This window comes from Ornithodoros turicata, chromosome 2 (assembly GCF_037126465.1).
Source record: "Ornithodoros turicata isolate Travis chromosome 2, ASM3712646v1, whole genome shotgun sequence".
Lineage (NCBI taxonomy): Eukaryota > Metazoa > Arthropoda > Arachnida > Ixodida > Argasidae > Ornithodoros > Ornithodoros turicata.
This window is the reverse complement of record NC_088202.1, coordinates 132,112,802-132,128,201: the sequence shown is the minus strand read 5'-3', so window position 1 is coordinate 132,128,201 and position 15,400 is coordinate 132,112,802. Positions and strand designations below refer to the sequence as shown.

The following is a 15,400-nucleotide window of genomic DNA, read 5'->3' as shown; positions in this document are numbered from 1 at the left end:
CATTCCACATGATGTTTTGCTTACTTGCTTGTGGGGTTGCTTACGTATGCACTGCTCATGAGCTCCCAGTAAGGCTGAAACAGCTGTCCAGTGCTGGTAATCAGATTTTCCAATCAGTTTTTATAATGGACAATATTTTACCAAATGTCGGTAAATAATCGTATGTAGTGGAATCTCTATGTACTGAACCTGCTTCTAGTGTAGGTATGAATATATTGAAGTAAACCTGCAGTCACACGCTGTGAATCCATGACCATCAACTACTGCATAGTGAGGGACCAACATAGTGAAGTTTTTCTAGCAGTCCGACAAACTTCATTACAAAGAGGTTCTATGTCAACACACATCATGTACATCAATAGAACATCGACACATTGCTCACGAGTAACTGTTTATATGATCAGCAGTGCACAAGTGGGCAACATTTGAGAAGGTGGCATCACAATGCCACATGGAACATGATGCTTAACCCCCAAAGAGAGTACATCACATTCCCCATGATGTTTTGCTTACTTGCTTGTGGGGTTGTTTATCTTATGCACTGCTCATGAGCTACCAGTAAGGCTGAAACAGCATATACGTATACGTGTACAGTGAACCTTCAATTTACGAACGGTTGATGTCTCGATAAAAGTAAAATTTATAAATCTGTTAGGAATGAACAAAAGAGCTAGAACAAAAATTAAATGCAGCGCGACATGGGATTTCATTTGTGTTTGAAAATACTTTTCAATAGTAGTGCCGTGTTCTGTTGTTTCTCCTATGTCAACCTTGCTCAAGAGCAACATTAGTAATCTAATTCTCGACTCGTCACTCCCGTTCTCAGAGTACTGTACTGCACCCTCCATATTCATCCGTTCCGAAATAAATTCGCTGTTTAGATATCAGTCATCCATAAACCCAGAGGGAAGTGTAAAGGGAAGCTGGGAAACTCTTAAATCAAAGGTTGGCTGGATGTCTACATGTATACGTACAAGGGTTTGTGGATACTACACTTTTTGCTATATTATGCTTCATTTTTGCTTACTCAGTTGGGAAAAATTTGAAGAAGCCAAGTGTCATAGCTGCAGTCTTTTAAGCATCCTGCTTTTAATACGTCTTCCAATTTCAGAACACGTTCAGATGCTATGCACAGTTACGAAGCATGCTAGATGCACTGAAGTCATTTGATTTGCAATGCTTTAGCATCTATAACTGAACAAGTAAAATACTGCGATCATATCACAAGGTACATATATTTATACACAGAATGGAAGCATACTGAAAGCAAACATTTTATTTTGCAAAATAGGGGGAATGGCAGCCAGGGGTGTACATCGAAGTGAGGCAGTCGTTATCGCTTGCCCTTCTTATTTCCTTTGCCACCTCCACCCTTCTTGCTGGCTTGTGCTGCTTGCCCCTGCGTTGAGTCACCGCCTCCTTGCCTCTGTGTTCGAGATTTGAGCTTGGGAATCATTTCACATACGCACATCATTAGCGCCTTTCCTGGACAGAAGAAAATGTGATGCACGTCATAACCAAGTGCAATGCTGCACTAGAACTTCTTTATACTGCATGTTCAATCTTTTGTTGCATATCTAGTATAATTTTATAACATTTTGGTATAACATGTAGGAAAATTGTCTTACTTGTTGGGTAGTTGGCATTGACCGGTGTGCTGTCATCATTTTTTAGCTGTACACGGATTCTGCCACGAAACGTCACGCTGTCCTTGTTCTGTTCTCTTGGATACAGCTTGTTCTGTAACCAATCAACAGGAAGCAACGTGTTTTATTTTGCGTGCACAGCACGCACATCATATCACCCCTGCCATAATGGGACAGCAAAACGTCTTGCCCTACCTCAACTCCAACTTGAAACCCCTTTGAGTCCAAGACATCTCTGATCTCTTGGTAAGTTGGATTTTCCACACACTGTTAATAAGTGAGAACTCTTAATGCGACATTCTGCTATATGCAAGCCTACGCTTAACTTGTTTCAATATGATTAAAGACAGCAACCTTGTCACGTGGTAGCCTCCTTCCTTCTGCAATGGTTTTCTTGCTATTTATGTAGGCCGGATAGATGGAAATCCACCTGCATACAACCACCACCACATGTTTTACGTTGTTAGTGATACATTATCCACTTCAGTCTATGTTCTTCTAGAAGACAACAAATCTGGTAATACAATACGGTAAATAGTTGCAACAGAACCGATTCACAAGCATTCCGTATGTCATGAACGGCTCAAGCAAACCGAACGTCACACACGCTACTTTGAATCGCTATGCGGTGCTCCCGCTATTTTGGTGTTGTGCGACAGCGGTTCTTCGCGTACAGTGCCGGCTGTCCGTGTAGAATGTATGAGGTAGGCAATAAAAGCCAGTTAGCACACTGCACGGTACCTTTCCCTCTCTGAATGATTCCTTGACGCGAAGTAGGCGGCTGCCATGCTGGCCGAATCGTGCGAACAACAAATTGACCGAACGCCATCTGGTAATGTATATAACAACTACGTGCCAGCGTGGCTCGACTGCACGTGATATCGCGCTAAGTTTAGCGCCCGGCCAGATCGGGGCCCTTGCGGGGGGGGGGGGGGGGGGGGGAGGAAGAATGATGAGGAAGGGAGAGACCAAACAACCCAGTACGTTTCTTATGCTCGACTTTGTTTTGAAAATCTGCACGCAGAGGTGGGTGGGCGAACCCTTCAGTCTCATTCCGATCCAGGGTGTAGGAACGTACACTTGCCTTCTCGTTTTACTGTGTGGTCTCTTGTGGAAACGTTCCTAATGCTAAAACTTGAAACCTTCGAAAAACCTACTGTTGTTCTAATTGCTCTCAATTCTACGGCACCCATTATTTAACTTCAACGTTGTTTCACGCACGTTCAGCGGCATTGTTGTCTCCGCTGCCGCACCGCTCTCCAATGACCAGAACCATAGGCGCCGACTGCATAGGGGAGCCAGGGAACTGCATGGGGGGTGCCAGTGAACATGAAGATCTTTTAAAAAATGTATCTTCGTGACACGGAATCGCAGACACCTTGCCCGACCTCCGTGCATGAAAGAAGGCAGGTGAGTACCCCGTAGCCTGAAGCCTTTGCACCGGGAAAGAGGGGGAGAGGGCGTTGTGCCTCAGTCCCCGTCGGTAGATTGGCTCTCCGCCTATGGCCAGAACCCTCCTGGAGAGTACGGCTGTTGGTGCTGAAGACTGGGAGGTGGTGGGTCCGAATCCTACCACCGGCTGTGCTGTCTGAGGTTTTCCCTGGGTTTTCCGAAGATTTTCCAGACGATTGGCGGCACAATTCCCCCTGAAGTCGGCCCAAGACGCATACTATCCCCTCCCCCCTGTCCTCCACTCCTTCCTGCTCTCTTCTCTCCATCTGTCCACATCTGTACGACGCTGGTAGCCACAGTTGCTTCGCGGCGATAACACAGACTTTTAAAAAAAAGGTAGTCGTGTTTCTTTACTGCATGTGCGTGTGTCTGTAAGAAACCCGCCTCCCTTGTCCCCATCTTCGCGGTGGTTGCAGAATTGCGAACCCCAGAGAGAAGGGTTAGAAAGGGTCAGAGAAAAGGGTGTTAGAGTTTTCCGGCAAGCCAAGAAACAGTTCTGAAATCGGCAGGCTCATCTCTCTCTCTTTCTCTCTCTTTTTAGCCACGTTTTTGGTGCGCGTTCTGCTAGTTCCGCCTCCGAATCATCGCATCCCCCGTTCCCGCAGTTCCAGCTCGACAACCTCACCCCACATAAAACCCCCAACACAAAGCGCAGTCAATGGGGGACGGACTCTTTCCGTTCAAAACGAAATACCGAAAGCAAGTCAGATAGCGCCGTCTTCGTGGCGTTCCCTAATCTCGAATCGACAACAACCAAACTGAGACGCATGCAGCACGCACACATGGCGAAGCATCCGAGCGGAGCGTGTGAACCGACAAACTGCGCGGGGATTTCACCGCACAGACACAACAGGGCGCAAACAAAAACAAAAGGCACTCCCCCATTCCCTCGGACGACCGAACACTCCTTCGGCGCCGGAGAAAGCACGCAAGAAAGCGAAACGCGCACGCATACACAAATGGAAGAGAGAGACACTGCGGGGTGGATGGAGCGCGAGGCGCCAGATTAGAGCCGGCACTGGCGCCGAACGGGTCTGCATTGCCCACTACAAATAACTGTAATCATCCTGCCCTTTCCTCTTGCTCGCAGGCCGAAACGCACATGGGGACTCGATGATTTTCTTCCTTTCTTTTTTTTTTTTTTTTTCGCTCTCTTCTTCTTATTCTTGAATGTGTTTTCCCACCCGTTGACCGTGGCTTCCTGTACGCACGTACCTGTATGCGTACAGTTGGAAAATGTTGTGACTGTGGGGTCACCTGGGTCTGTGGGTTTCCGTCGACGGGTGGGGTACTGCAGGGAAGACGGTGGTGTGGTCCAGCGGTCACGATCGTTCGTGGTGAGGGAGTGGGTTTCTTAGGCGTTTCATGTATTAGTGAAGAGCACGCGGGCGCGGCGCTTGATATTAGTGGGAAGGGTCACCAGGGTCAGAAGGGAGGTCACGCTTGCTCGACCCTACCCATGGTGAAAAAAAAAGAAAGAAAAAAAAACACGAATAACTGACATCGGCCCGCGAGTGGTGGTCACTTCCCACGAAAATACGTGTTGATCGCCAGGTGGTCTTTGTTGTGACCGCAGTTGGTTAAGTGAGAGAAGAACGTTATTTTTCTGTCATAGACATTGATTTGTGACGCTTTATCATTATGCGGCGGCCGGAGACGTGGAGCCCAGTGTTGCTTCCAGAACCACCTCGCTTCACGGAGGCCCGCCCGCTTCGTAATCAATTCGTTTAAAGAAAATCTGCGTGTTATATAATATCAGTGATTTTGTTTGATAAAGCTGGCTCATTGCGTCGCTCATGCATGCATTGAACTACACACTAGAGTATTGAGGAAAAAAAAAAGAACTCTTCTACATGCCGACATGTTTTGAGTCAACCAGCACGCGCTATATGTACTTGCATTACTTTTCTACATTCACAGGAGCGAGAACTCCGGCTATTCTTATTGGTTCTCGAAAGCACGTGACCCCACCCCAGGCCGCCTCACTCACTAGCGGGGATGCCAGCCCGTTTAGTTTCGCTATTCGCGGTATATGGTTAGTTTCGGCCCTGCCTTGTTGAACAGAGGATCACATCACATCGGTGAAATATGTATTAACATGGACCAAAGTGTCGCGACTCCTTTAACCGATAGTAAATATTCCTAAAATATGTTTTAGTGCGTTTTAAGATACTCGGCGTTTTGCCAATGAAGTGCATCGATACGCGTTGTGTAGGGAACCTAGCCGTTCCACTGCAATAAGGTATAGAGTTGTTGTACTTGCACTACGCCACGCAGTGCATTACAAAAGTATCTTGTATGGCTAAATAAGGGGTGTACCTCGAAATAATAATAATAATTTATTTTGAACGGTTGTTGAAATAAAGTGATCGAAATTGCAACATAAACTACTGTAAGTAACTTTTATCTCACTTTAAAATGCACAGTCGCACGCGAGAAACAGTCAACGGCGAACTTAGACTAACCTGGACATGAATATGCAGACACCGAACTTGGACTAACCGAGTGATGAACCAACCAACGCTGTTCCGTCGTGTCAGCCCTGCTAAGCCTAGCGGTCGCTAAAATGTGGCTTTCGTTCGCTAAAACGACTTGGACAGTCATCGACAACCACTGAATGTGAGTGGTTAAATATCACGCTGTGGTGTTTTGAAATACGGCATATCGTATTTCGAAGCAACCAAGCATTCTCCTTGATTCCCCTCGTTTCAGAAACGGGAATTTTGAGATCGGGGATTTCGCGACCGGGAATATCGAGGTCCTTCCAAATAAAGAACCACTTCGTCCGTACACTTCGCATACACTGTGGAAGGCATGAAGAACTAAATAATCTATTCTCTAATTATATTTCTGAGTGACACACTCATTAACGCAGTAGCATCTTCAGCGGATAAGTGGTTTCTGGCATGGCATTTTGTGTGACATCTTTCACCTGTCATGCTACGTGCGTTGCTCAGCCGAGGATGGAAACACATGAAAGGCATGTGTGCAAGACAGTTGCTGCAACATGAAAAACATATTCTCATGTTGTGAAGCTGCTCTCCGTCTCATGCACGTGTCTAAGATACACATTGCGCAAAACAATCCGAGGAGCTTATATAACATTATCTATCTTATACATGTAAGACATTATATAGCAAATGAAAGACATGTGTGCCAGGCTTAGTACCGCTTGGAGAACATGCTCATTTATGTGACCGTGCTTTCCACTCCGCCTAACGCAACTATCTAATTCTGTAGGAGTATTGTTTCATTCCTCTCTCTCTCTCTCTCTCTCTCTCATACTATGTGTTTTGTGCGTAACACACTCGGGGTTAGTGACACCTAGTTGTGATGCCTAGGAGGTTCCCAACACGTTGGGCTTCCTAAACGCCTGTCGAAAGAATTCAAACCACGCACTTCCAATAGAGTGTATTCGCCCCGAGATCGAACGGTGTCGGCGTGCTGCGGAGAAACGATGAACTACAGTATAGTGTAGGTAGCTTCCACGCGTCGTCTGCTTTTACACGTTTGTTTTTCGCGTTCAGAGCAGTAGGTGGAGCATGGAAGAACCGAAGAGTATCGTACCATCGTGGCAAAAGTGACCGTACGGTAAATATACACCTTATGTGTAAATCTGCTCCAATTCCTCTCGGAACCGGCGAAAACGTCCCCAGCATAAACGTCCCCTCAAAAATGCGCCCCACGGTATTGTACAGTCTCGCTCGTAACACTAATCATGACACGAATCTAATCATGGCGCGAATTTTCAAACAACATTTTTTTTCCTTGCGTAAACATGGTCGTAGGTACGTAATGGTACCCTTTGTTTGGTAACACGTCCATACCTTGTAGGGTAAATGTGGACTAGGTGTTACTTGGAATTCTGAAGAATCGTCTTCATAAACAGAGACATGCTCGTCAATTTCTGTGTCGTGGAAACGTATGTTAGATTTGGTTGATCCTTGGGAACAGTGTCATTTGTGTAACATGAACTGCTTTTGTCAAAGAATCGAATGATGGCGACCTCTCGGCCGGCAGGGCAAAACTTGTCCGCCTGCGAGACGGGTCTAGGACATTTCGGTGTCTTTTCCTAGAAGAATATCTCGCGACCTGCAGCTGGGGCACTCTCTGCGTGGTTCCTTACCTGGTTGGTCACAAAATCCCCTTCTGGATATATTCGTGACGATGCCCATTCGCGCGCGGCCAACAACGGCGAGCCAATGGACCATTTTCACATACGCGTCGTTCCCTAGCGGCTCTCCAGCGAACCACGCGCGACAAAGCAAATCCACGTGGGTAGCACAAAGGACGAAAACCGGTCCGGAGTGGAACCGACGAGCTCGCGCCGTTCGTGCGGTCTCCCCACTGGTCCCCACTTCGATCGTCCCCATACTGCGCCATCTAGTGAAGACGGAGGTAACCCTCTCCGGCGCCTCAAGGTCATGCGCATGCGCATAGGCCGTCGTGAAAAAGGTTTATTTTGACATACCTCCCCCCCCCCCCCACACACACACACAGCTTACTGCACCGGTGCAACGTTTAGTTTTACTCGTGGAACCCACATAAACCAACGAGCTTCATATAGAAACAACATTGTATATTCCGCGTTTCCAGTTACGTTGAAGTCCAGCACATAGTTAAAAAATTCAGTCATAATGTGTGATCCATCTACCGCCGTTCTATGAGGGATGAGTTCTAGTGTTACGAGTATCGTGATAAAATTTAGCGTACAATGGTGCCCATAGTACCACATAGTAGTCACATAGTACCACGATAGTCCAACGTGGATTCTCTATTCAGGCAGTGGCTTCGATTCTCGTTAGTATTATCAAGCAAGAACCCCGAAGCGAGGAATTCGTTAGTGGAGCGAAAGAGCTATGCTGTTTTTATTTCTTTCCTTTTTTTTTTCTTTTTTCGTTTCTTCGATAGGTTTTGTATGTATAGGTCATTTCGTTCACATGTCGCGTTCCGAACAAATCCCTGTAGCCTGGCAAAGGCGTTGACAGCACTTTCTTTCTATTTGTATTATTCATCGCGAAGCAACGGGGGTTTGTGCGGCATACACGCTTACAGAGGGACAGAGAACAGAGGTTCATGAGGGACATGAGGTTATGCGCTTCCTCGCCGAATTCGTTTGGCGAATTGCGCCTATGGAGAAGACTAAAAAAAAAAAAAAATGCCACTCGGTGGTGGGATTCGAGCCCGGGCTGCTGCCCCTCGTCTGATTGATTGATAGATTTATTGATTGACAGATAAATAGTTCGAATAAGTTGTTCGGGGCGCAGACATCGGCAAAACTCACTCATGAGCACGCTCACTCATGCTCACTCACGCTCAATTCGGCCAATGAACTGAGCGTGAGTGAGCGTGCAGAGAGTTGAGCGGGAAGTAAGTGAGCGTGAGTGAGCGTGAGTGAGCGAGCCGAAGACTGGGCGGGCGGTGAGTGAACTTGAGTGAGCGAGCATCAAAACTGCCGACGTCTGGTTCGGGGAAGTTAGCTCCCTTCCATTGTAACTTAAATGATACCTATTCCAGGAATGCAATAGGATGAACATTACTCCTGTCTACTTAATTGTGTTTTGTATTCCTGTCTCTACCACCACCTCAGGTTCAAGGAAATGATATCATCAACATTGTTACATCTGAGCCTCGCAACGACCAGTTGCCTAGTTTTCATCACTTGTCATTCTTTGTATTCCAGGAATGTGCAATGTATTATTGGAGACTTCGTGGTAACCAAGTTACCGGTAACTGTGCGAAGTCTTCTGACGAAATCATATATACGAGGATCCAAGAATCATACTCAGCTATTGTTGTCTGGCATCATCGAGATGATTGTTGCTATAGCATGAGAATACGTCTATGCATCGCGGAACCGTGATCGGTGGCGCCTTTCGATTTTTAAAATTTTGTTTTCGTTTGCTGCGACGAGACAGAAAAGAGATAAAGAAACGCAACGTGAAGTAGGGGAAAATCGTATGAAGCAGCTGAGTACCTACTATGCGCCGTCGCCGTCGTTTTACACCACATTTCCACACCGTTTACACCGCATTTCCAGGCACGCCCTGCCAGGGCGCGCAATGCTCCCTGGAGCTTTTTCAAATGGCCTGTTGCATTTCCTTACTGATTTTTCTCTCGAGCAAAAGCAACCTTGAGCGCCCCTCGTAAAAGTACATGCGGTGTGATCCGGTAAGTACTTTTTTCCTGTAAGTAAGAAATACGACGACGACGACGTTTGGAGACGATAGGAAAAGCAAGGCATACACTACACATGTTTTCCCTGACAACTCCCAACCTGCACCGCGACTCCCGCAGTGGCGCTGCGTGTTCTTGGAAAAACCTATAGAATAAAACTTTCGGAGGATGAAGTGCAATCCTTCTCGGGTCAGCGGCACGTGCAGCAGCGGCAGCTGTCATGGCGGCGAGCAATGTGTGTCTGTACTCTGATGAACAAACGATGCCAATGGGGCTGAGTGTGTACGAATGGTGTGGATAGTTTTGGCGAAGGGCAGGATATGCTGACGAATCGACCACATGGGTACGTTCGTCCGACTGCAGTCACGCCAGTAACCATCGCATGCTTTGCGCAAGCCATCCACGAGAGTTGGCGAGTATCATCAGGACATAGCAGGCCGCGGCGCAATAGTAGTGTCGGCAGTGTAGACACAAGGCATAATCATGAGCACTGAAGGCGCTGGACCGACACAACAACGACACCGACACGGCGCCGACGGAAGACAGACATTGTCACCATACTTTGTGTTGCCAAACACAGCTGTCACACTGCTATACGAAGAAATTGGAGCTGTAAGGACGAGGGACATAAAGAACACGCACACACACACTGCACCAACAGACAGCGACAGACGCAAGTCGACAAAATGTCGCTTCAGTATGACAGGTTTGGATGGCAAAATCGGCAGGCAGACTGTGTCCGACGACATGTCGACACCGGTTTGGTCGTTGCTCAAAATACATCGCCGACAAGCGACACGTATACTTCACGGAAAAGCTTTGTTCTTTCTCTAGGAAAGTTGATTTAATATGTCGTGGACGGTTCAGAAACGACATTAAACGGTAGAAGCATCTGCATTTATTCAACAGCGAGCAAACATTTTACAATCTTTCGTGCATGAAACTTGCATAGCTTACGTACGGGACTTGCCGGTCACCCGATCATTGAGCAATCGAGTTGTCTCGGCAGCATCATTTATAAAAGCACTCCGCCAGTTATGCGGGGACATGAAATATTGCAACAAACTCAGCTTGGAGAAACAGTTTGAGGAGAACAGTAAGACGGAACAAATGGAACTTGTGGTCAGAATACACTTGCGGTTAAAACAAATGGAACTTGCGGTTGTGGAGTGCGATTGTCCAGAAGTTTAAACTTGGGGTCCCTCGTCGGGTGGAGTTGCGAAACGTAGATAGAAGAGTTATGAAGTCAGTATACCTGGAGCACCATCGACGAATCGCAAACAAGAGTGGGGTTCATGAAGGCACACAACACATATGACAGACGGTACAATCCCACTTCACCTAACGCAATCACGAAGCGCCCAATGCGCCACGGAAAGCGGTGCGCCCTCGGGTGTAGCCGGTCCGATACCAACTACGTACGTCTGGTTTCAGATCCCGAACAAACATAGTCCCCGCCGGCTTGTCTGCGATCACAAAGGGCCTGCTTTCCGACGGGCATTGCGAGGCCGTCCAAGACCAACTCAAGCAAGGGAGACACAGGTCCACAGAAAATGAGCACCTGTGGTTGTGTTTGCCCCGAGGCTCGTGACGATGACTATCTTCAGGACGGTTGATCAACTCGTTGAAAATTAACCGTAACTAAGGCAGTGCAACTGATAAGGGGCCGTACTTTCGCCAAAAGGCTTATTACATGATACCATGTTGAAAGAAGGGGCCGCGCAGCTTGTCGCTGGCATTCGGTGTGCCAGGCTTGTTCGTCAGCAGGGTCCGCCGACAGCGGCAGTCGACGACGGCCGACAACGGATGTCTGTGTCGGCCGTCTTTTGTATGTGCAGTGTGATTGGTTCGCGGACACGACAGCTTTGAATGTCGGCCAAAAAATTCTGTCGGTTGTCGGCCCAGTCTGTCACCGCCTATACTGTTCCGCAAAGTTTGTTTAAGTTGGGTTCCCCAGCACCCCACTTGTGACCAGAAGGGAGCGCGCATGGCAGTCTCTGAGCAGCTGCTGAACCCGTTTCAATCCGAGCGGGGCGAATTTTTGCATTAAATCATTCCTGGGTGCATAATTTCGCCCCAGAGACAAAAAGAAGCAGCATGGAATGGCGACATAAACCTATATACCGCGCCACCAAATAAAAGCAAGATGCAGCCGCTAGCTGGGAAGTCCATGGCAACTGTCTTCCGGTACGTAGGGGGGGTGTCATCCATGTGGACTTCTTGGAGCAAGGGGTCAAGATTAATGCCCAGTACTACTCCCCGGTGATAAAGGATGCCGTGCGAAGCGCAACTCGCAAGAACAGGCCTAGGATGTTGTCCGGAAGGGCCATGCCAATGCCCGGACTCACACGGCGAATTTGACGGTAGCAACCCTGGCCGAAATGCGCTGGGAGGTTTTGCCCCACGCGCCTTACAGAGCATATTTATCTCAAAGACGTTCCACACAGATGAAGCCCTGCAGAAAGGTGTCCTGCAGTGGCTACGACAGCAGACCACTTCTTTCTACGCCAAAGGTATCAAAGAGTTGCCACAGCGATGGCAGCGGTGTCTAGATGCGCACGGTCATTTCTTTGAAAAACTGACGTAGTTTGATGCTTCCCGAATTTTCCATTGTATTTAAAGGGGCACGAAGATCCAAAAACAACTTGCTCTCAAATGAAAGTCAGTGTTTCAATTAGTATAATGCAAGCAAAAGTAGTTTACACAGCGCTACCGCTTAGAAGAAAAAACGCAATGAAAACAGAGCCGCCTTTTGCGGAATCGAATGGGATCCCCAGGAGGCGAAGATTGGCGGCAACCAATGAGACAGGAGGAGAAGCCCGCGCATACCTATCGTGGGTGTGTGGATTTGGAACGGGTCCGATCGTAGTGTTCCGTATATGCGGGGCATGATGCGCATTGCTGCATTTTTCAATACCGATTCACTGAATAGTAGCCCGCGACAGTTCTCGCGAATGTTCCACTGACAACATTTATCTTCACGTCCTTCGCGGACAGCGATGCCACACTCTTAAAAAAATGGTGTACTTTAACTCCTCTTTTTGCCACATATATAACACCCTTTTGGAGAGTACAATTACGCTCAAAAGGGTGTCTCCTCACTCCCTGAAGGGAGTAGCCTAACACCTTTCTCCCTACTGGAGAGTAATATTACTCCCCGGCAAGGAGAAGGTGTTATGCTACTTCCTTGAGGGAGTGAGGAGACACCCTTTTGAGCGTAATTGTACTCTCCAAAAGGGTGTTATATATGTGGCAAAAAGAGGAGTTAAAGTACACCCTTTTTTTTTAAGGGTGCAGTCCACTTCGCAACGCGCACTATATTTTTTCACCTGGGCTGCTCCATGGCGTGGCACGCGCGTGCACGTGCAGCATGGACTAAAAACACCGATGTACGAACTGAAACGAGGTTCACTGCTTAGCGCCGAAGCAAGAAAGAGTCCGGTATAATTTCGATTGTATAGATCCGTAACGAAACCAAAGTTTAGAATTATCATAACAAGTACGAAATTAACATAGCGTGTAACGTAATTTGAAGTTAACTTGTTTTTGCATTTTAGTGCTCCTTTAAAGAAATAATAGTATCGGTCAATCTCGAACGACCGTTGTATGTATACAGTAAATCACCGTCAATCACAGTCAATCATTTTACACCTTTATTCGCTCAAAACAGGTGTATTGTTGTAAAAACACCATTTTCTATCCCGCTGATTGAAGCAAAAGGTGTACAAAGAGCATCATTAAAGGCGTAACATCGACATACACCACATTTTATCTCATGTCGATCATTAAGAGTGTAAAAAGAGGTGTTGAAAAAGGAACGGTGTTTACGTTCTATACTCCCTTTTTACACCCCATTTGATCTGGGAATATGGTTTTGAAAATGGTGTTTTAAGTCGTGAAAGAAAAATTATATGGATTTGACAGCTCCTCTCATTAGGTAATCACATTATAGACGATAACTTGAGTTAGCAACACAATATTTGGCAGGGAGAGATGTCAGGAAGTTAGCCGATATCTTTGAGTCGTAGCAGGCGTACGTGTTAATTGCAAAGACACATTCCCGTCAGTATTTCAGTATATGATCAATCTGGTACGCCAATATACGCTACCGAGGGTGCCCGGGCTCGTTGCTGGCATCGTCTGAAGATCGCAGCATCGTGACGCCGCTCATTTCACGAGCATGGGCAGCGTTACGATGCTGCGATCTGCACCCCTTCCCTTACGCTTGTCCCACAGTGTTGCTGCCTTTTCTTTCTTTTTCTTTTTTTTGCTCACTCACTCGCTCGCTCACTCACTCATACACTCACTCACTCACAGTGTTGCTAGGACCTTGATGGGTGCCTGTGGCTGGAACTGTGCCGTGTCCAGGGCGGTTGTTGCCGTACAAGCAAAAGCGTCGGACTGCATGGCTCGGCATGCTGCCGCGGGAGCTTCATCCTACGGGGTGTTTTCAATAGAATTCTCCTCTTTTAAGGGTGCTCTTGTTTTTAAACACCAACTTTAAGGAATACACCTAATTAAAGGGTGTTTCAGAAAACACCCACATTTCTTGGTGTAAAAAAAGGAGTGCGCCATGGGACAAGCATGTGCTTAAAAAAGGTGTAAAATGATTTACTGTGATAGTGGTATGCCTGTACTAATATCGTCTACTATAGTAGCATCATCGGACTGACCTTTCTTTTTTTTTGAATAAGTTTGAGTTTGAATGTAAAAAAAAAACCGAATAAATATATGCCACCACCTCATATAAAGATGTAACAGTGTTACTTATTTCAGTTGTGCAGGGCACAGCGTTTTACTAAACCGTGTGCACAATACTGATCATTCTACTGGGAAAATACCATTCACTGCTCGGACCTCTCGGGGCACAGACATCTTGGAGCACGGACATTTCGATGTGTTCTTTCTTTTCGGCAGATCTGGAAGAATAATTATAGCGAGAACAATGATGCAAAATGAATGTTGTCTCACCATTCTTCGCCAGTGTTTCATACTGTCGTATAATACTGCTCATAAGCTGCTGCTAATAAGTGTAAAGTTTATTTCGGAACCGTAGCAGGTGCCACGTACCGCTGTGAAAACACCGGGCACGATTTCGAAAGATGTACTCTATTCCCAATAACACGGCAAAATGTTCCGTAATAAACGTATATATAGGTTTCTTTTCCTTCTTGATCACGACTATAGAACTTATGGCGGCTGTCTGGCCTAGTCTGGGATGGGGGATGGGGAGATATGTTTATTGGGGAAAAAAAGAAAGGGAGGAAAGGTTAGTCAGGCGTAGGCCGACTTGCTATTCCTTCAAGAAAAAAGAAAAGAAAGAAAGAAAAGAAAACACACACAAACAAACAAACAAAAGGGCCTTAGAGGCTGGTCGAGAGGCCGGTGGCACGAAGAAAGCTCAAGAGGGTAGTCGTAACCGCCCCCTGGTTGTGCAGGACCGGGCCGAGCAGGGTGGACAAAGTGACGTTAGGGTATAGCCAAGTTGTCGATAGGAGGTATAGTGCTCAATGTCGGCTTCCACACAACAAGTTGTGCAATTGGAGGAATTTGTCTGGCGCATTTTATACAGGAGTGAGGGCGTCCGTGCAACATTCATTCGAAGACGATGGAAGAGCGATTCTTCAGCTCTATTGCAACGTCAGGCAATAGTAAAGTCCTGCAGGGTGTCAATGAGACGTACGAAATGATGATATGAGGTAGAGTCCGCTCGGAACTGCCGGGTACGGACACAGCGCAACCAGCGAATAGGTCTGGGTCTAGTCTGGGTCTATCGAAAAGATGCAAGCCTTATAGTTGGGATCCATGTCACGATTGTCAAGCACAGATTCTAAGGTGGATGGATTTCATTCAGGACTACGATTTCACGATACGACATATAGAGAAGGCTCGAAAATGGCCCACGTCGACGTTCTTAGCAGAGCGCGCTCCGCCTATATACCAAGAGGACCGCGGCGGCGAGGAATCGTCTCCAAGTACTTTTCACCGTGGATGAAGTGGAACGCATCTCTGCGATCCAGAAGGCCGACAGTGACCTGAGGCATCTGATTCAAGTGTTGGAGAGGGAACCGGACGAACGCACCAGACGAGAGAAAGGAGATGTGAAAGGCTTCCAGCTCAAGGAT

The 15,400-nt window shown here is 47.0% G+C and overlaps 1 protein-coding gene across 1 annotated transcript; it reads right to left on the bottom strand.

Moving 5' to 3' along the window:
* Nucleotides 1-1,261: 1,261 nt before the first annotated feature.
* Nucleotides 1,262-2,468, bottom strand: LOC135384059 (signal recognition particle 19 kDa protein-like). Its single transcript, XM_064613308.1, has 5 exons — nucleotides 2,388-2,468; nucleotides 2,001-2,076; nucleotides 1,842-1,913; nucleotides 1,629-1,740; nucleotides 1,262-1,485 (listed from the first exon to the last, which is right to left on the bottom strand). The coding sequence occupies exons 1-5, from the start codon at nucleotides 2,432-2,434 to the stop codon at nucleotides 1,334-1,336; spliced, it is 459 nt and encodes a 152-aa protein (XP_064469378.1). The 5' UTR covers nucleotides 2,435-2,468; the 3' UTR covers nucleotides 1,262-1,333.
* Nucleotides 2,469-15,400: the final 12,932 nt, after the last annotated feature.